The 27,386-nt window shown below is 38.0% G+C and overlaps 1 protein-coding gene across 1 annotated transcript in view; it reads right to left on the bottom strand.

Moving 5' to 3' along the window:
- LanB2 (laminin subunit gamma-1) overlaps positions 1-27,386 on the bottom strand; it is a 1,346,184-nt gene that overhangs the window by 50,470 nt on the left and 1,268,328 nt on the right. Inside the window, exons 22-23 of the mRNA XM_067147161.2 lie at positions 22,666-22,903; positions 15,893-16,095 (exon numbers count right to left, since the gene is read on the bottom strand). Of these exons, the coding sequence (XP_067003262.1) occupies positions 15,893-16,095; positions 22,666-22,903 (441 nt within the window). The remainder of the gene's footprint in view (positions 1-15,892; positions 16,096-22,665; positions 22,904-27,386) is intronic.

The following is a 27,386-nucleotide window of genomic DNA, read 5'->3' as shown; positions in this document are numbered from 1 at the left end:
AAGAGGGGAATTCCTCAAGGCAGTAATATCGGACCTTTATGTTTTCTTATATATATAAATGATATGAGTAAAGGAGTGGAATCGGAGGTAAGGCTTTTTGCGGATGATGTTATTCTCTATAGAGTGATAAATAAGTTACAAGATTGTGAGCAACTGCAACGTGACCTCGAAAATGTTGTGAGATGGACAGCAGGCAATGGTATGTTGATAAACGGGGTTAAAAGTCAGGTTGTGAGTTTTACAAGTAGGAAAAGTCCTCTCAGTTTTAATTACTGCGTTGATGGGGTGAAAGTTCCTTTTGGGGATCATTGTAAGTATCTAGGTGTTAATATAAGGAAAGATCTTTATTGGGGTAATCACATAAATGGGATTGTAAATAAAGGGTACAGATCTCTGCACATGGTTATGAGGGTGTTTAGGGGTTGTAGTAAGGATGTAAAGGAGAGGGCATATAAGTCTCTGGTAAGACCCCAACTAGAGTATGGTTCCAGTGTATGGGACCCTCACCAGGATTACCTGATTCAAGAACTGGAAAAAATCCAAAGAAAAGCAGCTCGATTTGTTCTGGGCGATTTCCGACAAAAGAGTAGCGTTACAAAAATGTTGCAATGTTTGGGTTGGGAAGAATTGAGAGAAAGAAGAAGAGCTGCTCGACTAAGTGGTATGTTCCGGGCTGTCAGCGGAGAGATGGCGTGGAATGACATTAGTAGACGAATAAGTTTGAATGGCGTTTATAAAAGTAGGAAAGATCACAATATGAAGATAAAGTTGGAATTCAAGAGGACAAACTGGGGCAAATATTCATTTATAGGAAGGGGAGTTAGGGATTGGAATAACTTACCAAGAGGGATGTTCAATAAATTTCCAATTTCTTTGAAATCATTTAGGAAAAGGCTAGGAAAACAACAAATAGGGAATCTGCCACCTGGGCGACTGCCCTAAATGCAGATCAGTACTGATTGATTGATTGATTGAAAACACCTGCTATAGTTGCCCCTGTGTATAAAGGAAAGGGTGATAGACATAAAGCTGAAAATTACAGGCCAGTAAGTTTGACATGCATTGTATGTAAGCTTTGGGAAGGCATTCTTTCTGATTATATTAGACATGTTTGTGAAATTAATAACTGGTTCGATAGAAGGCAATTCGGTTTTTTCTCACACTTGTGAGAGACTCAGTTAGCATGAGTCCACTGCCCTTCAAAGCTCGCTTCGCGCACCACACTCGATCACGATCATGGTATCGAAGAAACTTGATAATGATCGGTCGATTTCCATGTGAGACCACCTCAGCAGACGTTCGATTACGGCGGCCCAGCCTGTGGCAGCGATCCACATCCAGAATTGAAAGTTCTATTGAGAGTTTATTTTTTAGTGTCTCTAGCATTTTTATGTAAACGTCCTCGGACGGCTGTTCCGGCACACCATGTAATAAAAGGCGACTGTACTGTTCGGCCTCATCCAAAACGTCATCTTGTTTCTGAAGTCGATTTTCCAGAGCCTTCAACTCCCCCTTAAGTTTAGAGATGTCTTCGTTGGCCTGTTCCTTGAATGCCTGGAACTCGCCGCCAAGCTCTTGGAGTGGAAGATAGGAAAACTTAAAAGGGTCCACCTTTTCAATACAAAAATTTTATAGTTTATTTATAACATATATTTGCACTTGGAACTAGTTTCGACGCTGTTTGGCGTCATCTTCAGCCAAAATGTGGGAAATAGGCTAGCATGTAGACATTTCTATTACACAAGGCATTACATTAAACAATACACATCTTACGAGGAGATAAAAACAGGGATGAATATAGAAACAAATGAATCGTTGAGAAAGCAAAAGTTATACATATTAAAAATAACCTTAACCACACATCTTGCAGTGCGAAAATATTCGCTTTGAATGATTCCTGAATACAAAACACACGCGCACACGTTTCTGAAGAGCCAGCAGGCAGGAAAAAGTAAAGTGAAACCTTAAGAGTTCTTCTGAGAAGAGTTCATCATTTTTTCTATGTTCCGACTAACTAATGAAGTCTCCCTTGAGTTCCTGATAAACATACACAACAGGAAATTCTCCTTCACTCTCAACAATAGCTATAAAGACCAACGGTAAATTGTATTTTAAATACTGTGCAGAGATGTGAAAGCATGATCTTGAACATGATATAACTTCTTCATTTAACCACCATTGAAAGTCTCTCTCTATATTACATAGCTTCATTAACACCACCATTCTGTAGATGCACAAAATAATCTTGTAATCTTCACAGGTCCGGTATTCAGCTCGACAAGAATATAAAATTGATATTAAGGAATACATTTTCTGAGAGTTTGGAGGTTGACTGTGCCAGTATTTGTGGTGTATTGTTGCAGCGTTACGTGTAGGGTGGGGGCAGGTTTCTATGATGTTTATTGCGGGACATAAGGCGGTAAAGCTATGGCCCGAGATGAAGAGGAACAGAGCGTGTTGGATAGTTTAGGTCTGGGGAGCGGCCATTGTTGGATTAGGAGGGGAGAGGGAAGGAGCGGTAGGGGAGGAGGAGTGGAAGGAGGGGAAGTATGGAGGGTGATGTGGTGAAAGTGTGTGGCGTGACAAAGTATTATGCATAATCTGAAAGACAGATCTGTTTTTCGGGATATTCATGTTTTTGAAAAATTCAATGAGAAAGTCGAATAGGATCTTTGGTTTCTCTGAGATATCATTTAAGTTTAGGTTGGGATTGAAATATTGGTCTAAATGAATATAGAGGTTTTCAGTGACGTCTAGAGAAGAACCTTTGTTTAGAATATCTAATACCTCAAGATCTTGATTTATTTCAGTAAAGTTGTGCTTAAATTCTTTATATGTAGGCCGACCGCGGAAAAACGGTTGTGTTTTATGGCATTGACATGTTCTGCATATCTGATTTTAAAGCTGCGTCCTGTTTGCCCTACGTAAGAACTTTTGCAGTCTTGGCAAGAAAACCTATATACACCTGATTTAGAAAAAGGACTACTTTTATTTATTGATGAAGAGTTGTTTAGGATCTCTGTGCTTCTATTGTTAGTACGAAAGGCTATTTGAACGTTGTGTTTTTTAAGAACGTTAGTGACGTTGTAAATTTCTTTATTGAAGGTAAATGTGGAAAACGTGGCAGTGCTAGTATTGTCTTTTATTAGGGTGGTTTTTGGGCAGTGTCTGAATTTGTTGATTATTCTTTCAGTAAAGGATTCATTATATCCATTGAATTTTGCTATAGAGCGAATGGTGTTCAATTCTTTATTTAAGTTTTTTCTTGACATCGGAATTTTGAATGCTCGGTCTACTAAATATATAAATTATCTCAATTTATCCAACAATTTCTTAATAAACATTATAAATTCTCATCAAATAAATCCATCAGGAGCACTGTACTTGCTAACAATCAACTAAGTAAACTAGAAGTTCAAGACTTTATGACCATATTAAGATTACTAATTAACAATAACTACTTCACATTCGATAAGATCATTTACAAACAAGATGGTTTGGCTATGGGTTCACCAGCCTCAGGAATTTTAGCAGAGATCTACCTTGATTTCCTAGAGCACACCGCCATCGACAATAACATCAAATTTGCTAATATCCAATTCTGGGCTAGGTACGTAGATGACACATTTATAATCCTAGATGAACGCTCCATAGACGCGCCATCCACCCTCAAAAACCTTAATAACATTGATCATGACATTAATTTTACCTTAGAATCAGAGATAAACAACTCCATCAACTTCCTAGACCTAACAATCAATAGGCACCCCTCTGCGTTCACATATAGTATCTATAGAAAGCCCACTCAAACGGCCACTACTATAAGAAATGACTCACTACACCCCCAAACACACAAAGCGGCTACATATAATAGCTTAGTAGACCGAGCATTCAAAATTCCGATGTCAAGAAAAAACTTAAATAAAGAATTGAACACCATTCGCTCTATAGCAAAATTCAATGGATATAATGAATCCTTTATTGAAAGAATAATCAATAAATTCAGACACCGCCCAAAAACCACCCTAATAAAAGACAATACTAGCACTGCCACGTTTTCCACATTTACCTTCAATAAAGAAATTTACAACGTCACTAACGTTCTTAAAAAACACAACGTTCAAATAGCCTTTCGTACTAACAATAGAAGCACAGAGATCCTACACAACTCTTCATCAATAAATAAATGTAGTCCTTTTTCTAAATCAGGTGTATATAGGTTTTCTTGCCAAGACTGCAAAAGTTCTTACGTAGGGCAAACAGGACGCAGCTTTAAAATCAGATATGCAGAACATGTCAATGCCATAAAACACAACCGTTTTTCCGCGGTCGGCCTACATATAAAAGAATTTAAGCACAACTTAACTGAAATAAATCAAGATCTTGAGGTATTAGATATTCTAAACAAAGGTTCTTCCCTAGACGTCACTGAAAACCTCTATATTCATTTAGACCAATATTTCAATCCCAACCTAAACTTAAATGATATCTCAGAGAAACCAAAGATCCTATTCGACTTTCTCATTGAATTTTTCAAAAACGTGAATATCCCGAAAAACAGATCTGTCTTTCAGATTATGCATAATACTTTGTCACGCCACACACTTTCACCACATCACCCTCCATACTTCCTCTCCTTCCACTCCTCCTCCCCTACTGCTCCTTCCCTCTCCCCTCCTAATCCAACAATGGCCGCTCCCCAGACCTAAACTATCCAACACGCTCTGTTCCTCTTCATCTCGCGCCATAGCTTTACCGCCTTATGTCCCGCAATAAACATCATAGAAACCTGCCCCCACCCTACACGTAACACTGCAACAATACATCACAAATACTGGCACAGTCAACCTCCAAACTCTCAGAAAACGTATTCCTTAATACCAATTTTATATTCTTGTCGAGCTGAATACCGGACCTGTGAAGATTACAAGATTATTTTGTGCATCTACAGAATGGTGGTGTTAATGAAGCTATGTAATATAGAGAGAGACTTTCAATGGTGGTTAAATGAAGAAGTTATATCATGTTCAAGATCATGCTTTCACATCTCTGCACAGTATTTAAAATACAATTTACCGTTGGTCTTTATAGCTATTGTTGAGAGTGAAGGAGAATTTCCTGTTGTGTATGTTTATCAGGAACTCAAGGGAGACTTCATTAGTTAGTCGGAACATAGAAAAAATGATGAACTCTTCTCAGAAGAACTCTTAAGGTTTCACCTTACTTTTTCCTGCCTGCTGGCTCTTCAGAAGTGTGTGCGCGTGCGTTTTGTATTCAGGAATCATTCAAGGCGAATATTTTCGCACTGCAAGATGTGTGGTTAAGGTTATTTTTAATATGTATAACTTTTGCTTTCTCAACGATTCATTTGTTTCTACATTCGTCCCTGTTTTTATCTCCTCGTAAGATGTGTTTTGTTTAATGAACACCTTGTGTAAAAGATTGGGTTAAATGAAGAAGTTATATCATGTTCAAGATCATGCTTTCACGTCTCTGCACAATATTTAAAATGAAATTTACCGTTGGTCTTCATAGCTATTGTTGAGACTGAAGGAGAATTTCCTGTTGTGTATGTTTATCAGGAACTCAAGGGAGACTTCATTAGTTAGTCGGAACATAGAAAAAATGATGAACTCTTCTCAGAAGAACTCTTAAGGTTTCACTTTACTTTTTCCTGCCTGCTGGCTCTTCAGAAACGTGTGCGCGTGTGTTTTGTATTCAGGAATCATTCAAGGCGAATATTTTCGCACTGCAAGATGTGTGGTTAAGGTTATTTTTAATATGTATAACTTTTGCTTTCTCAACGATTCATTTGTTTCTATATTCCTCCCTGTTTTTATCTCCTTGTAAGATGTGTATTGTTTAATGTAATGCCTTGTGTAATAGAAATGTCTACATGCTAGCCTATTTCCCACATTTTGGCTGAAGATGACGCCGAACAGCGTCAAAACTAGTTCCAAGTGCAAATATATGTTATAAATAAACTATAACATTTTTGTATTGAAAAGGTGGACCCTTTTAAGTTTTCCTATCTTCCATTCTCAGTTCAATACGGACAAAAATGAAATTCTTAGATTTAAATGAAGCTCTAGGAGCACGTTCGGTGGGTTGGCGGCACTGACTGCTGAGTCTAGGCGATTTTGAAAGTCTTTCATGGAATCTTCAAAAGCCGATATCTTCTTAGCTACTTCCTTCAGAGACATGGTGTTTACTTTTTAAGGAAGAAGGCACTTGAAAATATAACTTAGTTCACACGGATTATCACTTTCTGCAACTTAACTTTCTATTTACGCAGGGTGTAGCAAGAGCAACTTTACTCGAACATCTCACTTGCCGCCATCTTGTACGCGTAGATGACTTACGTGTTTGTTGTAAGTTGTTACTTGTTATCTACCGTTGAGTTGGTAGCCACCCATCTGTTGGCTCTGAGTCTCGTATTGTAACTGTGCTGCAGAGGCGGTAGTGAACTCAGAGGGGAAGGAATGGGGGAGTGTGGAAGGGAGGAGAGGATGGGTGGAGTTAACTGTGAAGAGGCTGACAAAGGGGCAGAGTTATCAGATTTGTTGGAAGTAGGCCTAATATCCGTAGTTTTGGGTGGAGTATTAGAGTATCAAGAATTAAATATGTTAGGTATCTTAAATTTATTTGAACTAACCATCTTTAATAATTTAGGCGTTAATTCATGTAACAGGCTTTTACTGTCCGTGATGTCATTAAGATTTTGTTCCTTATTAAATGCCTGGTCTAAAAAGATATATAAACTTTCTAGTTCGTTCAACAGTCTTCCTATTTCTATAATTCTGATTATCGCTAGGTCTTTCTCTAATGTATCAATATTCACATTTTATGTATCAAATTTTAGTAACTAGCTAATATTTTAGCTTCCATACGTAATATTTTATGTCATTTTGAAGATTATTTTAGGCTGAAAATGCCCTAAATTGAGGGAGAAACATGTCCCAAATAAGTTTTATTTTGTTTATGGAACCACTACAAGTGGAAATAAAGTATTGAATAGGTGGAGTAAGGAACACCTTTATTATTTTTTAACATGCCACTTAGTCGAGCAGCTCGTCTCCTTTCTCCCAAGTCTTACCGGCCAAACTTTGCAACATTTTTTAATGCTACTCTTTTGTTGAAAATCACCCAGGCCGAATCGAGCTGCTTTCCTTCGGATTTTTTCCAGTTCATGAATCAAGTAATCCTGGTGAGGGTCCCATACACTGGAAACATACCGTATTTCACGGCATAATCGTCGCACTTTTTATACCAAAATTTTCGAAAAAAATTGTAGGGTGCGACCATTATAGGATGAATATTTAATACCAGTATTTGTATTACTCAAAAAATGTATTTATAACTAAATTGTATTTGATACAAATTTAAGATGCACGTAATACTCGCGTTTATACATCAAAATAATTAAAATAGTCTGAAACAAAATTCATAATTTTTCGCAACAATTCGGCGAACGTTTTTCCAACCTGAAAATAAAAATGAACGTATTAAGTTAATTTGTCATTAATTTGAGTATTAAAGTTAAAATATTACACTTGCAAAAAATTATCGCTTTGTTGTGAAATGCGGACTTACCGGTACGCAATTTATTCCAAATCTTCGGTGTCGCTATCGCAGGTTTCGCTATCTGATGCGCCGTCCTCGCCTCTGTTAATACCAGTATCAGATTCTTCGTCTCCCTGCCACACTGCGTCAACTTCGGAACCGTCTAGTGCATTCGAAATCCCAGTCCTTTTGAAGCTCTTGGAGACTAGTTCAGGTGGTATAAGATCCCAACTCTTCTTCACCCACGAGCATAACAAGTCCAAGGGTGGACGCCTGATATTTCCGGCGGGCGTCAATTGCTGATCGCCGCTCATCATCCACTCGTTGTAAAATCGACGTAAGTGGTCTTTAAAGGGTTTATTAACACATACGTCTAGTGGCTGCAAAGCAGATGTTAGGCCACCAGGAATGACTATCTGTCGTGTCTTATTTATAGTGAGAATTTGCTTCACTTCGTTCACGAGGTGACCTCGGAAACTATCTAAAACAAGCAGAGCTGGTTGTTTTAGTAGTGCACCAGGTCTTCTATTCCACACAGTTTTAACCCAGTCCAGCATGAGTTCTACGTACATCCAACCCTTTGGTTGCACTCGTACATGAATTCCACGGGGAAACTGTATATTCTTAGGCATCGTTTTCCTCTTGAAAATGATGTAAGGCGGCAACTTTCTCCCGTCAGCTGTAATGGCTAGCATTGCCGTGCATCGCAACTTCTCACTACCGCTGGTTTTCATTAATACACTCCGTGATCCTTTTAGCGCAATAGTGCTGTTGCGAGGCATATCAAAAAAGATTGGAGTCTGATCGGCATTACCGAATTGAGAAAGCAAGTACGAAGTTTCCTTGCGCAAACGTATGACAAATCGGTGAAAATTTACAATCTTGTCCGTGTAATCAGCAGGCAACTTTTGGCTTAGTGTTGTTCTCCTTCGCACTGACAGATTGTGTCATCGCATGAACCCCTTAATCCACCCACGAGTCGCCTTAAACTGAGTTACCGGTATGTTGTGTTTGCGAGCTACCTCCTGTCCCTTAATTTGTAACATTTCATATGATACACTGCAGCCATTGTTACGTATTTCACTGACGTACCTAAACACTTCTTCGTCAATTATAGGAAACTTCCCTGTTTTAGGACCTCTAAACGCGCGTCTAGAAGGGTTTGTGCTTTTTAGCTTGTTTTTTACTTTCTGCCAGTCACGCACCAACTTTTCACTCACAGAAAATTTTCTTTCTGCAGCTCTGTTCCCGTGCTGTTCAGCGAAGGCAATTACGCTTAGCTTGAAGCCCGCAGAATAGTTTCTATATTTACCCATAATCGCTTATAAATGCTTCACACGTTAATGTTTTACGATATAAATGACTTTCCGTAATTGTTCACTATTAAAACAAATTATTTCTGCAAACACCCAAAACACAAATTAAAAACTTAAATTCTCACGCACACATGTCTACAGTAATCACGTAAATCTGAAACAAATAAATGCATCTGTGATCTGTCCATTCCAGAGCAGCCAATACTGTTAGGCAGCAAGGAAGCATGCAACAATTTATCAGTTTAGCTCGTTGGTTGCGACACACTACTGCGCTTGCGCAAAGCTCGCAAACTGGAGCTCTAGCTAGCGCGGTGTAGATCTACTGTATAGTTGACTGTATTCCGAGACGTCAGTAACAAACATTCATTTTTTTCAATTTCTTTTAAACATACAGTAATTAGGTTAATATTTCTTCCCAGTTATTGATGACTTTACATTACATTACTGACGAGTTTATAAAATAAAACTTTAATAGCATTGGATAATAATTATCTTGACTGCTTGGATAAAAGTTTTCATCCCATGCCCGGACACTTATGACGTAGTAGTAAGATAAGAGTCTAGCGATGACAACTGAGGCATCGTAAATAATTCGGCTGAATAATTCTGTGGAAATCTGCGTTATCGTCTTGGATTTCACTTCGTGCGCAATAACACACCAGCCGGCCCCATGGTGTAGGGGTAGCGTGCTTGCCTCTTACACGGAGGCCTCGAGTTCAATTCACGGCCGGGTCAGGAAATTTTACCTGTATCTGAGGGCTGGTTCGAGGTCCATTCAACCTACCTAGCCGGTATTTCCTGGCGACGTTGCCGATAAGCGATAACTTACAGCCTTACGTATTTCAAATGGGAACTCATAATATGTAGGTGGTGAATAAATAGTACACTGTCTCGCGACCAAGTTGTCAAACTGCCGATAGCCTACCGGTAAGCATAATATGTAGGTGGTGAATAAATAGTACACTGTCTCACGACCACGTTGTCAAACTGCCGATAGTCTACCGGTAAGACATGCGTCGTTCATATACCGGTATTATTTATTTATACGTTGTGCAACATGTCGCAAACGTGACTGTGTTGCCAAATTGCCCATAAACCATACACGTATTTAAATTGCGCATTCATGTGCAACTTATGTTGCAGTTCCATTTACCTTTTAACCAGATTAGTGAACAAAATTTGGACGTGCGACGATTATGTAATTAAAGGTTTAAAGTCCGATTTTTGTATTGAAAATAAAGGATGCGACGATTACGCGGTGGCGACGATTATGCCGTGAAATATGGTACTCTAGTTGGGGTCTTACCAGAGACTTATATGTCCTCCCCTTTACATCCTTACTACAACCCCTAAACACCCTCATAACCATGTGCAGAGATCTGTACCCTTTATTTACAATCATATTTATGTGATTACCCCTTATATTAACACCTAGATACTCAAAATGATCCCCAAAAGGAACTTTCACCCCATCAATGCAGTAATTAAAACTGAGAGGACTGTTCCTATTTGTGAAACTTACAACCCGATTTAACCCCGTTTATCATCATACCATTGCTTGCTGTCCATCTCACAACATTATCGAGGTCATTTTGCAGTTGCTCACAATCTTGTAACTTATTTATTACTCTATACAAAACATCATCTACAAAAAGTCTTATCTCTGATTCCATTTCCTTACTCATATCATTTGTATATGTAAGAAAACATAAAGGTCCACTAATACTGCCTTGAGGAATTCCCCTCTTAATTATTACAGGGTCAGATAAAGCTTCGCCTACTTTAATTCTCTGAGATCTATTTTCTAGAAATATAGCCACCCATTCAGTTACTCTTTTGTCTAGTCCAATTGCACTCATTTTTGCCAGTAGTCTGCCATGATCCACCCTATCAAATGCTTTAGACAGGTCAATCGCAATACAGTCCAGTTGACCTCCTGAATCCAAGATATCTGCTATATCTTGCTGGAATCCTACAAGTTGAGCTTCAGTGGAATAACCTTTCTTAAACCCGAACTGCCTTCTATCGAACCAGTTATTAATTTCACAAACATGTCTAATATAATCAGAAATAATGCTTTCCCAAAGCTTACATGCAACGCATGTCAATCTTACTGGCCTGTAATTTTCAGCTTTATGTCTATCACCCTTTCCTTTATACACAGGGGCTACTATAGCAACTCTCCATTCATCTGGTATAGCTCCTTCATGCAAACAATAATCAAATAAGTACTTCAGATATGGTACTATATCCCAACCCAATGTCTTGAGATTATCCCCAGAAATCTTATCAATTCCAGCCGCTTTTCTAGTTTTCAACTTTTGTATCTTATTGTAAATGTCATTTTTAATCATATCGATGGCCTAGAATGAATACCTCGTATCTCACAAAGTTCTTCCTATCCATTATTTCCCTTAAGACTGGTCACGCCTTCCAGCCACATTTGGATATGCAGTCCATCAGAACAATGTTCGTTGGGTAGATTTTCCTATGCTTCCTAGTAAAGTAAAATTAACCTTATAAAAGTTATACTCTAGGAGTTATTAATACGACATGCAAACATACTTTCCTATAGTACGGTACGGTAAGGTTCATTTTCCTTCACACATCGGCATAGGAAAAAGAACACAACGAACATTGTTCTGATGGACTGCATATCCATGTGTGGCTGGGAGGCGTAACCAGTCATAAGGGAAATACTGGATAGCAAGAACTTTGGGAGATACGAGGTATTCATTCTAGGCCATCGATATGTAAATTTTAATACTTCCTTAGCATTAGTCACCTCCTCTATCTGGACATTATCCTTGTAACTAACAATCTTTACATACTGCTGACTGAATACTTCTGCCTTTTGAAGATCCTCACATACACACTCCCCTTGTTCATTAATGATTCCTGGAATGTACTTCTTGGAACCTGTTTCTGCCTTAAAGTACTTATACATGTGACATTTTTAAGGAACTTGGACTCTTTGGCAAATAAATTGAAATCCGTGTCACATAATTAATCAAAGTTACAAAGGAACGTAGCTGATGTGAATCGCAAAGCTGCCTGTTGGTATAGCTAGTGACTAAAGCCTCAACCAGTTGGTGGCGCTTCTGGTGGCTGCCAGTCTGAACTGTGACAATGAAATAAATAATTGAATTGGGCAAGAGATGAATGACCTTTGTAGTCTAGATCAAGATGGATGTGGAGTTTGATGCAAATTGGTGTTTGTGGCAAAAAGGAATGTCTGGAAGAGTAGAATTTGACCCAGGATAGAAACCACTATTGATTTCACGATTGAAAAATATTTTTCTTTAAATCGGCGCTAGCCGCTGTTATTTAATTTTTCTGGCATTATTTATTTTTGGACAAATCATTTTTCTTATGCCCATGTTGTATGCATTTCACTTTAACTAAGTAAGTATTAAATTCAGAACCTTAAAGGTATATATAAGTGAGGAATTCCTCAAAGTAGTATTATTGGACCTTCATGTTTTCTTATAAATGATATAAGTAAGGAAGTGGAATCAGAGACAAGGCTTTTTGCGGATGATGTTATTCTGTGTTGAGTAATAAATAAGCTACAAGATTGTGAGCAACTGTAAAAAGACCTTGAAAATGTTGTGAGTTGGACAGCAGGCAATGGTATGGTGATAAATGGGGTTAAAATTCAGGTTGTCAGTTTTACAAATAGGAAAAGTCCCCTCAGTTTTAATTACTGCATTGATGGGGTGAAAATTCCTTATTGGGACAATTGTAAGTAACTAGGTGTTAATATAGGGAAAGATCTTCAGTGGGTAATCACATAAATAGGATTGTAAATAAAGGGTACAGATCTCTGCACATGGTTATAAGGGTATTTAGGGGTTGTAGTAAGAATGTAAAGGAAAGGGCATATAAGTCTCTGGAAAGACCCCAACTAGATGGTTCCAGTGTTTGGGAGCTTCACCAAAGGAAGCAGCTTGATTCGGCCTGGGTGATTTCCGACAAAATAGTAGCATTAGAAAATATTGCAATGTTTGGGCTGGGAAGACTTGGGAGAAGTGAGACGAGCTGTTCGACTAAGTGGTATGTTACATGTTATAAATCTCATTTTGGGTCCGCGGAGAATGTCTAGCATATATAAATACAGTGGAACCTCGATTATCCGTTCCCAGAAAATACGTTTTCCCGGAATATGCGTTCAAATTACGTGGTCCCGCGAGCATCGTAATTAAATCACGTTGTAAAAGTCACGCATTATCCGTTCCTCGAAGAAACGATTTCCCGGATCAACCGTCCAGAAATTCCAGTCCCATCAACGCTAAATCCTCGATCAATCGTTTTTTAATAAACTGTATCTCACAAAAGGACGGCTATGGTATATTTATGGATCTTGGCGTTAACGCCCCATCACTGCGATAATTAAAGCAAGTACTGTACAGGTACTGGAAAAGCGATCGGCGGTGAACTTGCATAAGGGACCATCTTAGCATCACATTCGGGTGGTATTGTTTAGAGAATCTCGGAAAATCATAAAGCAGAGAGTGGCGACAACAATTGCAAGGAGACACGGCGCATTTCGACAGCTCTGCTTGAAGACGGAACGAGTTTCGTCAAATGTTCGCACTTATAAAACGTCCACATTATGTCCAGGGTTAGATGTTTATATTTTTACATTTTTCGATCGTACTGCCGAAGAGGTTTTTGGCACTTTGCTCAGGGCACTGCAGAATAACTGGGCTTTCAGGCAGGAATCGAAACTGCTTCTTAACACAAATTCAGTATTTTTGATATTATCGTACATGATTATGTTAGCGAGACAAAAACACATGTTGCACCTAAATGTAATTTAAAAAAAAAGAAAGCCATGGGAGGTCTTGGAATTGCCTATTACCGGTACTGTTTAGGTCCTAATGTAAGACTGGGAATTTTACGTTTTCGTGTTAAAATACCAAAAACCGCAGTCGTTTTATTTGCACACGTTACATTTTAAATGGTTGGTATAATTTCAAACTCGTACTGACATGTGCAGCGAGCGCGCTTTCCAGATGACCTCAAGGTCACGAATAACCGTAATTTCTGAAGTTTTGATATTTCTTTTATCTTTCCAATTTGATTGGATTTGTGACGCGCAGAATTGAATATAATGCATTCGAGAACTTTTAAGAATCGATACTTACATTCGAAACCATATTTTCGAGTTCAACATAACCTTTAAAAGTCGACGTAGGCCTAATTTGCGCGGTACGAGATTTCCAGAAACTGACTACAAACAGTATACCGGAGACCAAATTACAATGAAAGATTAAGAAATGAACGGATTTCGCATTCATTTTGGGTGCTTTCGTATCTAATGTGCTTTATTTTATTAGATGAGAGAATTAAAAACTACCTGTGGTCGATTGTCGTTTGGCTTGGCGTTATTAGATTTTCGAAGAGTTTGGCTAGCCTAACCAAAGTCGCTGAACTGAAAGAAGTTTTCAAGGGAAACTGACGAAGATTCCCCTGTAAAACTGAATATAAAGTATTGAGATTTTGAATTCGCGTACCGGTAATTAATGCGGTTTCGTGGTCTAACATGCCCGCCTCTCATCCAGAGGCCCGGGTTCGATTGCGACCAGGTCAGACAATTTTACCTGGATATAAGTCTGGTTCCAGGTCCACTCAGCCTATGTGATTACCTTTAATTGTGGAGCTATCTAATGGTGAGATGGCGACCCCGATCTACAGAGCCAGGAATATCGGCCGAGAGGATTCGTCGCACTGACCATGCGCACCTCGTAATCTGGAGTCCTTCGGGCTGAGCAGCGGTCGCTTGGCAGGCAAAGTCCCACTGGGGCTGTAGTTTGGTTTGGTTTAGGAGTTTTGTAAGATTATAATTATACATATTTCATTTTTGTGATGTTTAGCCAAATTGTTGATGGTTTTCATTCATTCCTGGATTTTCCGTTTTCCCGTATTGTACGTTTTATTTTCATGGTCCCTCGAAAAACGGAGAATCGAGGTTTCACTGTATATTTTTTATATTAAAGGTGGATCATTAATATAATTTCTTTTTATTCATATATAAGAACCTGCATCAACAAAAAATACCAGAAAGATGGACAGTGGTGGTTAATATACCTAACAAAGTCGTGTACAAAGAGCTAGAACCCATTACAGATACTATGCGTAAGAGGAGATAGGGATTCTTTGGACATATCATGAGGATGCAGGATTCGAGACTTTTGAAACAACTAGTACAACACAATCTTGTCCCAAAAAATACCACAACAGGATGTAAATGGATCAGGGAAGTAAGAGAGGATCTGAAGGAAATAGGCCTTACTACAGAAGACACCACAAATAAGATAAAATTGAATACAAAACTCAAGAATACAAACCTCCGCTTTACCCTTACACTAAACAAACCAACAACACGCATATTCCAACTGAGGAAAGGAAACAAAGATTGGTGCGTCTGAAGAAGTACTGGGAGGATCGCAAAGACTGAACAATCCCCTCAAAGAGACCTGAATGACGGAGTGACTAAAGTGATCCTTTGTGGTCATAAAAGAAGAAGAAGATATAAGTGGCAAGTTCGGAGCTATCAGTAGAGAGACGGCATGTAAAGAAGTTAGTAGACAAGTGGTGTTTCTAAACATAGGGAAGATCACAATATGAAGACAAAGTTGCAATTCAAGGGGTCAAATTGGGGCAAATATTCATTTATAGCAAGGGAAGTTAGGGATGTAGAAGAAAAGGAAGCTCTACTTGGTCAGAGTTATGTTTCATGTATAACATTTCTTTGAACGGCAAGAACTTTTCATTTTTAACACACAAATCTTGACGAGTGCAGTCTGGTTATGTTAAACCATTTTAGAGTGATATTTTCTTTCCCTTATTATATACAAGAAGATTTTGGAGAGAATAATTAGGGTAAAAGTAGAAAGAAGAACAACATGGCTTCAGATGACGAAGGTCTAGAATAATTATTGTGAACAAGGTGCCTCATGAAATAGGCAAGGATCTATGGTTTTCCTAGATTAACATGTTAAACAGACCTGGGAGGCTTGTTCCGCGAACTTCAGCTGTGCTTCTTGAGCCATGTCTCGAGCTCTCTGTGCATTGTTTTCTGCTCCAGCGAGGGCTTTGTAGGCATCCTGTGTCTTGTTCTCTGCTTCTGCTATCAGTTGTTGAATTTCCGGGATCAATTCCAGAGCATCCTGAGCCTCGTCCTTGCTGTCTTGAACTTGCTTGTCAAACTCTGAAAGAATGCACAGACTCCAGTTTAGACCATATTATACACAAACATAGAAACATGAAAGAAATGTACAGTACTTATGTATGAAAGTAACACTCAGCTTCTCCAAGAAACAAGATGAAAAGAGATTGAAAGAAGGAGGGCAAAAACCAGGCTCATATTCTTAGACATGATCACTTCCTTGCAAAGTTTTTGCAGGAAAATTTATTGGCAAGAAGGGAAGAGAACGACCAAGGGAGTGGCCACCGAAATAACCTGTTGCTGTAGAGCATGAATCAATAAATTGTGAACTGAACATTGTAACAGAGCTACACTTTGTATCGTTGTCCTTTTGAGGTCCGCATTGAACTGGGAATGAGATAATTGTTAACATCTTAAAGCATTGACTGCTTATTTCCACCTCACTACGATTGCTCCATTATAACGGCTTGAAGATTTTATTGAATTATTTTAATACGGTTCTACATCACGGTTTAAGAAGTGTTAAACTGAGCTAATGTTTCTTTAAGAAGATTGTGTTTTCAGTGGTTGTTCTTGTTAAACCCAGGAAGCAAACCAACTTACATCGGACCTCATCAACTTAAAGTTTAATACTCGCAAGTCTCAGATAATATGGACTTTAAAACAATATAATTGTAACACGGTTTTTAGATCATCAATATGTTCTTCAAAATTTGTTTTATGTGACGTAGATAAACTTATGAGTTTGCCAATATTTCCTAAAATGTATATCAGCTGATGATGACTCAAAATAAGGCGTTGAAACTAGTTCTGATAAAATATATGTTGTAATTTCATCTTAACAATATTTTAATGTATTGAATAAAGTGGATACAAATTTTAATAATTTGTAATCTTGGTTCAATACAGACGAATAATGAAATTTATTAACTTAACTAAAATTATATGACACAACACTTCGCACAAATGTAAACAATTTATTTATCAGTACAGCTAATATCCCACCGAATTTCTTCTTTATTCACTATGTATGATAGCATTATTTCACCACAAAGAGCTGATATTAATACAAAAATGTCGGTCATTGAATTACTTGGCTCTGATTTGTCAATTCCAATTGACCAATCCTTAGACTATTCCTTCAGTGCAGGCAACACTAGCGCAAATGAGCAAGCTGTCATTTAAACTAAGCGAGTGTCAGAAATTGGTGGAGAAAATGGACGCAAGTTTAAACCTGGTACTAAAGTGAAACGGGTTTAATTTATACCAGGTTTAACTCGATTTGGAGAAATGGCCCTTATAGGTAGGGCATATATTTAACTTTAATCAGGTTGTATATAGCTCATATATTACTAGTGAAGCTATGTTTTCCATAATCCATCATGTGTTCAGTCATTCAGGAAACTTCTGGTTATATCATGTTTATCACTGTAAATAACCATTCATGTTTTTGAAGCTGCTCAGGAAAACTCCCAGTTTTGTGTGTGTTAACCCTCTTAGTGCTGTGCTCCCATGCTGAGAATGTGCCAAGAATGCCTGATTAGTACTGGTAGCATTTTGCAAGTCCCCATTTAAAGCACCACATAATTTATCATTTTGACTTTAAACTTGTATAAAATGTTGAGGGTGGTATGTACTTACTACCAATAATGATTACAATACTGTTAAGTTTGAAAATGTATTTTAAAAATATTTTCTAAACTCTTTGAAAACAAAAATGTCATGTTTCAAACATAGCAACAAAAAAATTCAAAAATAAATTTACAAACAGAATGTGGTAAACCCTCTGCACTGCAGTCATCCAAGTGAATAAACACCGAAAATCTGAAATGTATCTATTCGGTAGTTTAGTAGGTAATTGAATTACCGTTAAGTAACTGCCAATCGTCACATGACCAGAGAAACACATGAAATTCAGAAATCCAATGTGCAGAAATAAATGAACAAATGAGCTGTGTAGTGATAAAATTAGAAACAATCAGTCAATTAATACTGATCTGCATTTAGAGCAGTCGCCCAGGTGGCAGATTCCCTATCTGTTGTTTTCCTAGCCTTTTCCTAAATGATTTCAAAGAAATTGGAAATTTATTGAACATCTCCCTTGTTAAGTTATTCCAATCCCTAACTCCCCTTCCTATAAATGAATATTTGCCACAGTTTGTCCTCTTGAATTCCAACTTTATCTTCATATTGTGATCTTTCCTACTTTTATAAATGCCACTCAAACTTATTCATCTACTAATGTCACTCCACGCCATCTCACCGCTGACAGCCCGGAACATACCACTTAATTGAAATAATAACATTAAGTTATTTATTAGACCACCTAATCAATACAAAATCGTCTCGGATGATTTACATAAATTTGTTAGCTAATAGTGGGACATGTTTCGCCTTCCCTGAAGGCATCATCAGCCATAGTCTTAACCTTAAATTAAAAATAAGCGTCTAAATAACATGTAGTGATGAAATGAATTTTAAAATCTTGAAGAGATTTGAAGTAAAATAACATTAAAAATAACAATGATGGTTTGATAATACAATGTGAAGAGATATAATAGTGGAAGTATTAACAACATTAACATTAGAAGGCTGCTAAAATAAGTACAATGGATAAAACAACAGATTGTTATACAACAAGTAGTAAGATTGCATAAAAGTAAAGTTGATAGTCTGGTGGTTATAATTAGACGAAACGAAAAATCGTATATAATCAAAGTAAAGAAGAGAGAATAAAAGTCAAAGTTAATCGAGAGATCCGAAGTTAATCATGATCTTGAAGATAAAAGACGAAAGTCAGATGCATATGGTGACGTTGTAGAACACGTTGAGGATATGAAGATGGTGAATAGAAGTTGAAGAACAGTTTCAAATAGGATCACTATGGACCATCTCAAAATTTGAAGTGATGTTCAAATGTTGTAAATTGTGAGTTTGTAGATATTCATTTGACGGTGACAAAGATAGCTTGTAACATTATGAGTTAGAAGTATTTGCAACAGTAGACTTCTTGCTACGTGTGTTATAACTGAACACCAGTACTACACAAATATTTTACAATAATAAAATAAGCACACTAAATTCTGATAGGATATTAGGCTACTCGTATACTACTGTGCAGTACACTACAGTAATTTTTAAACTACTTTAAGACGTATCCTAATTACAATACCGGTACCGTATGTCACTACTAAGCACAAGCAGAAATGAAATTTGCAAGAACTACTGTACTCAAAGATTACCAACAAAGCTAAATGCTTAGACAAATTATTATTAGAACTACGCTCTAATAGATACACACAAAAGATAACACACGAATATAGCAGGGAAGATACGGCACTATCTAAATATACTGTATCTACACTACAATGTATCTACACTACAATTTTCAGCTGAAGTGTGGTTATATGAACTTTTACCGCTGGTGGATTAGTATTATTTTCCCTACTACGCGGGACAGAGAATAAAAGTGTCCTTAATTGCTAAGAATAAGAGGTTGTCTACTATAATTTCTGTCAAAACCACGCCGGGGGCTTGAAATGCAATATTATTGGGATATAGGAATTTGATTATTAACTTTTACTCTATGAATAAACGAAGGTGGAAAGTACAAAGTATGCAGGGAACTAAGACTACAAATTATCGGAATAATGAATCAGCTGACTTTGTATTTATTTATACAACTATCATGTGCCTGTAGCAACAAACGTCAACAATCCAGAAAACTGTTAAGTACCGTAATTATCCAGTGAAATTACCGTGAATTCTCTTTAACTTCTCTTTAAATCAATGTTCACAGGCTTATCATGTTATTTAATGTAATAAATTATTACCTTTGTGATAGTTTGAATGGATATCTGTACGAAATATTGGAAAAGTAGCGGCGGAAATTACAATGAGTTACAACTCCTTATGATAATTTGCCTTAGTAAGTATTATACCAAAGAACCTACAGATATTTAAAAATATTGTTTTAAAAGTTAATATTATTACCTAAAGTATTTCCTAAACCTAAATTCGAAATAAAGTACACCTAGCTAGCCTACTTAACCTAGAAAATGTAATCTACTGAACACCAATTGAATTACTTGTTACAAAATTCAAATAAATAGTACTACTCCCAATTTCTACCAACAAGCACTAAACACCAATATATAAATAGCACTAAATGGAACACGGGTACACAAAATTTAAACAATTTTAATAGATTTTAACTACTTTTTCACTACAATAATGCAAGAGCTCTCTCAACAGCCAACCTTCACAAGCGCATCCAACAATACGTTCTTTACAAAATGTAAGAAATAGCCATTTGACATTCATAATCATGCTAAATGCAGATAGTAAGGTGCACTGTCCAAATGATGATATATTGTTGTCTGGCATTCTAAAGGTTACTGTAAGTATGCTTTGGAATTTTTATATACCAAGGACATGTTATATAATATTTTAGATGTTTCTAGATATCTTTAGGTTATGTGCCATAGTGAAAAACTTGTTTCAAGACATTTCTAGAACAAGAACTCACCAAGGAATTCCTCATGTTACTATAGAATCTTTCAGGTACCTTCCAGTAATACTATGTTGTAAGAAAGCAGAATTACCTAGAATCATAGCCAGTATCTTTATGAGTGAGTTGTACAGAGATGCAAGTCAATTAGTGATGTTATCGTAGTTCAGCTATTTTGATACCGCGATGGTAGCATATCAACCATGATCTATTTCAGGCACTGAGTTGTTATGGAGTTGTGTTGTTGATACTGCTGTGGCAGATCAATTGAGGTTTTCTTGTATGAGAGGAGAAGTTAAGTGCGTTGCTGCTGTTATATTGACACTGCATGGTGGGTCATTCCTAAACTACTGTGTAGTTTGGCTATCATCAGTTCACAGAGTGAGTTACAAGTTAGACAGTGAGTTTTGGTGTAGCAAGCTGTTGTAAATCAGTTGTACCATATTGAAGATGCTTTGCAGATCGATTGTAAATTATTTTGTATATATTTTAAGTGTAACTAGAGGACCTGTGCAGCTCAGCAGGTCAGGTAACTCATCTTGATATGCCTGTTGAAGTCATATTGATTTGCCTGCGCTTTTCAATGGTGCGTTATGGTATGCCGCAGTCCGTAGTCATGACGTCATGATGCCCTCTGTTCGGTAAAACTCTATCCATATATTTGCTTTCTTATCCTGCAGTTCTTGATGTAAAGATGGTATTGCGTCGTAGAAGGCAATGGTATTTTTAATCGCAGTTCTTCTGTATAGAACGGTTGTCTTGTGAGCTCAGAGGTTAGTCTCGAAGGAGCATTTTTTGCTAGGCAGAGACCATTTTAAGATACATGACTTTCACTCTTTCTAGTGTAGCTAGATTAACAGTTAACATATGTTAATTTTAAGGACACTTCCTCTATAGCATTACTTTGTTAATTTATATATTTTTCATCTAAACAGTGTTATGTGGCTGAAGATGTTGATAATATACGAAACATGTACCACTTTTGACCATTAAAAATTGCCTTAAGCAATCATTGTATCGACTAGGTGGAAAATAAATAAATTCTTAATTGTGAATCTAGGGTAAGCTTTCGCGTGCAGTTATTGGAATGATCATTTAATGATTTGATTTTATGATTACTCAAAGTTGGCTGAACTTAGAGACCTATCAATATCTCATAATTCACCGGCAGGTAATTTCGGAGAGAATCAAAAATGAAGCAAATCGGTCCGATTGAACAGACGGATGAATTTGCAAAAGCTGTTTTTATGAAACTCTTTTAATATATAGATTATACTTGTGTTGTATATAAGTGTAGTCAGCGATAGTAGTTGTGTTATTATTTTTACTACATTTACCTCTATCAACTCAAGAAAACAAAATTTAGCCTGGATCTTAATTTTTAGTAAAAGAGCCTTTATACCAAATTTCAGGTGAAGTAGTTCAGCTATTTTCTCAAACAAATAATCCTCCATCCACATCCTATGGCATGATGGCCTGTTTTTGGGTCATGGCCTCCCCAGTTGCTCTCCGGCAAACTTGTCGATCTTGTGCAGGAACTCTCCAATTCCGGTGAGGATGTGTGCTGCGTCCTGATGTACACCATCTTCTCATCTGTTACGTGGCCTTCGCACAGGCCTTCTCTTCCAAAGACTCCTAAGAATATCTTCTTTGGGATTCAGTCTTCTTCCATCCTAATTAGATGACCTGCCCATTTAAGTCTCTTAATTCGAATGGCATGCGACAGGGGTCCAAACAAATAAATAAATTGATAATATTGACCCAAGTTATACTCTTCAACAAACAAAATCTAGATGTGGACTGAAACACATCACTAAAGCAGTACTCTGTGAGTGTGGAAGGAGGAGAACTTGAAAATACACATGGTATTTGTTTGTTCCTTTCCATTGTATTCCTAGTCCTTAACCATCTTTATCATTTTGTCTCTTCCCTTTTCTGTCATTATCTGGGTTTCCTCTTATCCCTCGTCAAGACTGAAGATCAGTCAAGATGGCCCGCAACAAACTCACCATGCTGGCGAGCTCGTCACAAGCTGAGAGGTGTACAAAGATGATGTTGTGTTCTTACCTTTCTGCAAGCACCTCGATAAATTACACACATACCTTGGAGAGTACGGAGAGTCTCCTGAGCTTCTAGGAGGGTCTTGTCCCCCAGCTTCACGGCTTCTTCTGCGCGTCCTTTAGCAGCGTCCGCGTCGGCGAGCAGTTCGTCTGCCACTTGCTGCTGCTCGGAGGCTTGTCTTAGCAGCTCGTCCGACTCCTCCAACTGCAGCTCCAGATCATCCAGCAGCTCCCGGTTAATGTCGAGGAGACCCTCAGCCTCTTGTTTGATCCTCCTGGCCTGTTCAAACAATTCAAACACAGTTCAGTATTCCCATGCAGTACTGTCACAGATGGCAGATTATGAACATTTTAAACCAATGCTCTCCAATTGACCCCTTTCATGAACTGATATTTTTACCCTGAAGATCTTTACAGAGTTAACAGCAAGGGCTAGTGGAGAGGCGAGGTGAGTACGCCTATCTTGTGAACATGAGGGCTTTGCTAACTGTTTAACATCATTAGTTTTCAGCAAGGTTGACATAGGCAGGGGATAGGATTGGGGAGGTAGTGGCTGTGTCCTTAATTAACACGATGAGTGCCACGCCTGCCTGTAGATGGGTCTAGCACTGCTACAACCATCTATGGATGGTGCATGAGAACTTTAATTTTTTTTAGTTTCCCGGTTGATATCTATGCCTCACTCTCGAGTGCCGATTTGATCTCCGGCATGTTCTGCCATCTGTTCAGCATCACATAGAACTAATTGATCACAGTTTATAGCTTCAGGAAGTAACTTACACCAGCTTTTTATAGATGTCCATGGAGTTCATCTGTGATATAAACAAGCATGGCAGAACAACAAGCTAGTTGCTCTCGCAGCGATGTTATTTCGGATCAAAGAATCTTCCAATTATTAACCATAGCGGAAAGTGATGATGAAGACGATGATTTTAATGAATTGTTGAGAGATTCTGAAAGTGAGAATGATACAGATAGTCATGAAAACATTGTAAGTGAGAAAGAAACAGAGCCTCCTTCTAAACGAAAGAAGAAAAACACTGTGAGTTCAACAGCTATTTTATCAGTATCTTTGTAGTGGACGGATGACTTTTCTCCATCAGACTTTCAAGTAACTGTGAGAGACTCTGGGAGTCAAGTAGTGTTTGATGACAACCACAAAATCACTGATTTTACAAAAACTTTTGTGCCAGTGGAGTTTGTGCAGTTGGTTGTTGATGAAATAAATCGGTATCACAAACAACTGGTGGAAAACATTGAGCTGTCACCACATTCCAGGTTTCGGAAGTATTTTAAAATATCAACTTATGTACTTGTAAGGAGTTACATGTATTAGTTGACCACAGATTTTAGGAAATCACTTTATTTTGGGCTCTTTACTTTGTACAAAGATGATGTGCATGTGGGTACAAAAACTGTCATTTTGTTTTCTCTCAAAATAATATTGAACATAAGGGTAGGATTTTCCATTTGCATTTAGATTTATAAGGAACCAACATTTATAGACATTTTAAGCTTATCACCCCACTGATAAGTTAAAAATTGAGGCTTCTACAATTTATTTTACATATGAATAAAAAAATTCAGCACTGAGGTACCAAACAGTCAACTGGTAACTCAGCACTTAAAAGGCTAAGGTACAGCTCCAATCTAGTGTGAAAATGGGAAACCACGGGAAACCATCTTTAGGGCTGCCAACAGTGGGGTTCAAACCTGTTATCTCCTGAATGCAAAGTGATAGCTACATGACCAATGTCCTACAGTCAATTGTTCAATATTATTATTATTATTATTATTATTATTATTATTATTATTATAATTTTTTTTTTTGCTAGGGGCTTTACATCGCGCCGACACAGATAGGTCTTATGGCGACGATGGGATAGGAAAGGCCTAGGAGTTGGAAGGAAGCGGCCGTGGCCTTAATTAAGGTACAGCCCCAGCATTTGCCTGGTGTGAAAATGGGAAGCCACGGAAAACCATTTTCAGGGCTGCCGATAGTGGGATTCGAACCTACTATCTCCCAGATGCAAGCTCACAGCCGCGCGCCTCTACGCGCACAGCCAACTCGCCCGGTGTATTATTATTATTATTATTATTATTATTATTATTATTATTATTATTATTATTATTATTATTATTATTATTATTATTTTTATTATTAGTACTCTGTTATATGCCTTCTCTAGATCTACAAAACATAAACATAACTGTTAACTTCTCTCGTAGCATCTTTCACTTATCTGACACTTACTGAAAATCTGATCCTGCCCCACCTGTGGTCTGAAACTACTCTGATTTTCATCTAACTTTCAATTCCTTCCATATACTGTCTTTTCAAATGAAATCTGGAGTCCCAGGTTTTGCAGCTGTTTCAAGAAGTTTTTCTATGGACTGGATTACTTCTATTCTGTTGTTAGAAAGCATAGCTTTTTTGTTTTTACAACTGGCTTTATGTCACAATGATGCCAATAGGTCTTATGGCGATGATGGGAAAGGGAAGGGAGCAGCCGTGGCCTTAATTAAGGTGAAAATGGGAAACTATGACAAACCATCTGTAGGGCTATCGACAGTGGGGTTCGAACACACTATCTTGTGAAAGCAAGCTCACAGCTATGCGCCCCTAACCACACGGCCAACTTGCTTGGTAAAAAGGATAGCAACGTCAGCTGCAAAAGCTAAGCAGTCAAAGAGATTTTGTTTTGGGGAAGGCTGCCAATATTTATGCTTTAGTTTCCTTTTTCCATTCAAGAATTACTTTTCCCAAAATGAGATGAATATTATTGGGGATATTCATCTCCTTGTTGGCCACTGGTTCTGATTTTGAACAATTCAGAAATTCCTCCCAGAAATTTAATTTTTTTTTTTGGTTCCTTTTTGCTTGATCAATTTCCCTCATTTTCCTGTGAACTTAAAGCGAAATACTTAAAACCAATTGAGCCTTTTGAAATGGAAATTGACACTAATAACTGAAGTTTGGTGTCTCAATATCTAAATGAATATGTTCACTTATTCTGCCCTTAGACATCCTTCAGCAATTATGACCAGAATGCACTTAAAACATAGATTATATTTAATTTCATTGATTGCAAATGCTGGTAATTTCATGATGAAAAGGTCTAAAGAGCTTAAAAGTTTGTAGCCTTCTGTTTGTTGGTGTTAAACATGAGATACCCGTAGTGGAAGAGAGAGAGAGAGAGAGAGAGAGAGAGAGCTCTATTTTTTCTTCTGTCCTGTCAGTCTATTGTTACACTTTTTAAATTTATTTTTACTACCACATTCATCCCTGGTTCATCTGATGAGCTTGCTGTTTACTTTGCTCACACGTACGATGAAACAAGAAACATCTTAATTGGAGATTGGAAAGCTAGCGTACAGCGAACTGTCTAGTGACGAACAGGAGTACCACTTATGGTAAAGCATTCTTTAATTCAAATTTTCATTATTAGAGAAGTCTTGCTCGTGAACAGATGAGACTGTCTTCTGAAGACACAGAGTAAAGTTCTCTGCGAAACATAAAGAATTTCACCTTGTTTTCTGACATGGCGAAAGCCCAAAAGTTTATTAACATGTCTACAATTATGGACCATGAAAGCATCAATCTAAATACTATTTACAAGTTTGCTCCACTGGACACAGTTTGTTTTACACATGCTCAGTCCTCTGGTGTGTCAAACTCCTGCTCTCCAAGAAGCCTCGCTAGCCTCAGCAACTCAGTCCTCAACGAAATGACTCGTAACTGCAGTCTCACGACTGATGGACTCTTGCCAGGTTCGTATGTGACAGATCTTCAGTCACTGTGTCATACACATACTGTATATGTATTCATGTTCCTGTCTTTCTATGTATGACTTGAAAGTTCCTTTCAATATATTACAGTACATGAGGTTCGTTAAACAAGAAACGAGCCAGAGCCTATAAAATTAAAAACTGTTAAAAGATCGCAATGTCATTGCCTGCGGAAGGCCCTATAAGAGTGCTGAGGTCCCAAACTCACTGCTAGAGGGACATGGGCGCACACCCTTGTGGAGACACAGTGGTTCACTGCACTCAGTTGTGCTGAAAACAATGAAATGGAGGCTTCAAAAGAAGAGCAAAGGTGTGCAGTGCATTTCTGGACAGCAGAAGGATTGCAGGGAGCGGAAATTCATCGAAGAATGGCACAAGCGTACAGAGGTCGTTGCATGTACGTTGCAAGGGTCAAGGTGTGGCACAAGCGATTCAGCAGGTTGTCTGGAAAGCCACACTGCATTACCTATGCCATTGTCTAGCAGGTGGATGCCCTCATTATGCAGGACCAGCGAGTTACGGTAGCAGCCATTGCCGCAGACGTCAGAGTGAACATTGGAAGTGTTCACGCCATCATAAAGGACAGTTTGAAATTTCACTAAAAGTGTGCCCAGTGAATGCCTCACAGTCTTCAACCAGCACAGGAAGCATGTCGAATGGACTTCTCTTTCGAACATCTGCTGCACTGTGCCAAGGAAGGGAATGAGTTGCTGGAGACAAGACGTGGTGTCATTACTTTGAACCTGAGTCAAAACGACAAAGTCTCTGGTCAAAGCACCCGCCACCCGAAAAATCCAAGGCCATTTGGTGAGCTAAAAACGGCTCTGAGAGCCAAACCATTCACCTCGGACGACGACGTCAAGCTGTATGTTTGGAAATGGTTCACAACACAGCCCCAGGAATTTCACTAGACAGCCATTCACCACCTTGCGTCATACTGGGACAAGTGCCTCATCGGTTTTCATTTTAAGGCT

The sequence above is a fragment of the Anabrus simplex genome, chromosome 5, assembly GCF_040414725.1.
Source record: "Anabrus simplex isolate iqAnaSimp1 chromosome 5, ASM4041472v1, whole genome shotgun sequence".
In the NCBI taxonomy this organism is placed as follows: domain Eukaryota; kingdom Metazoa; phylum Arthropoda; class Insecta; order Orthoptera; family Tettigoniidae; genus Anabrus; species Anabrus simplex.
This window is presented reverse-complemented; position numbering and strand designations above follow the sequence as displayed.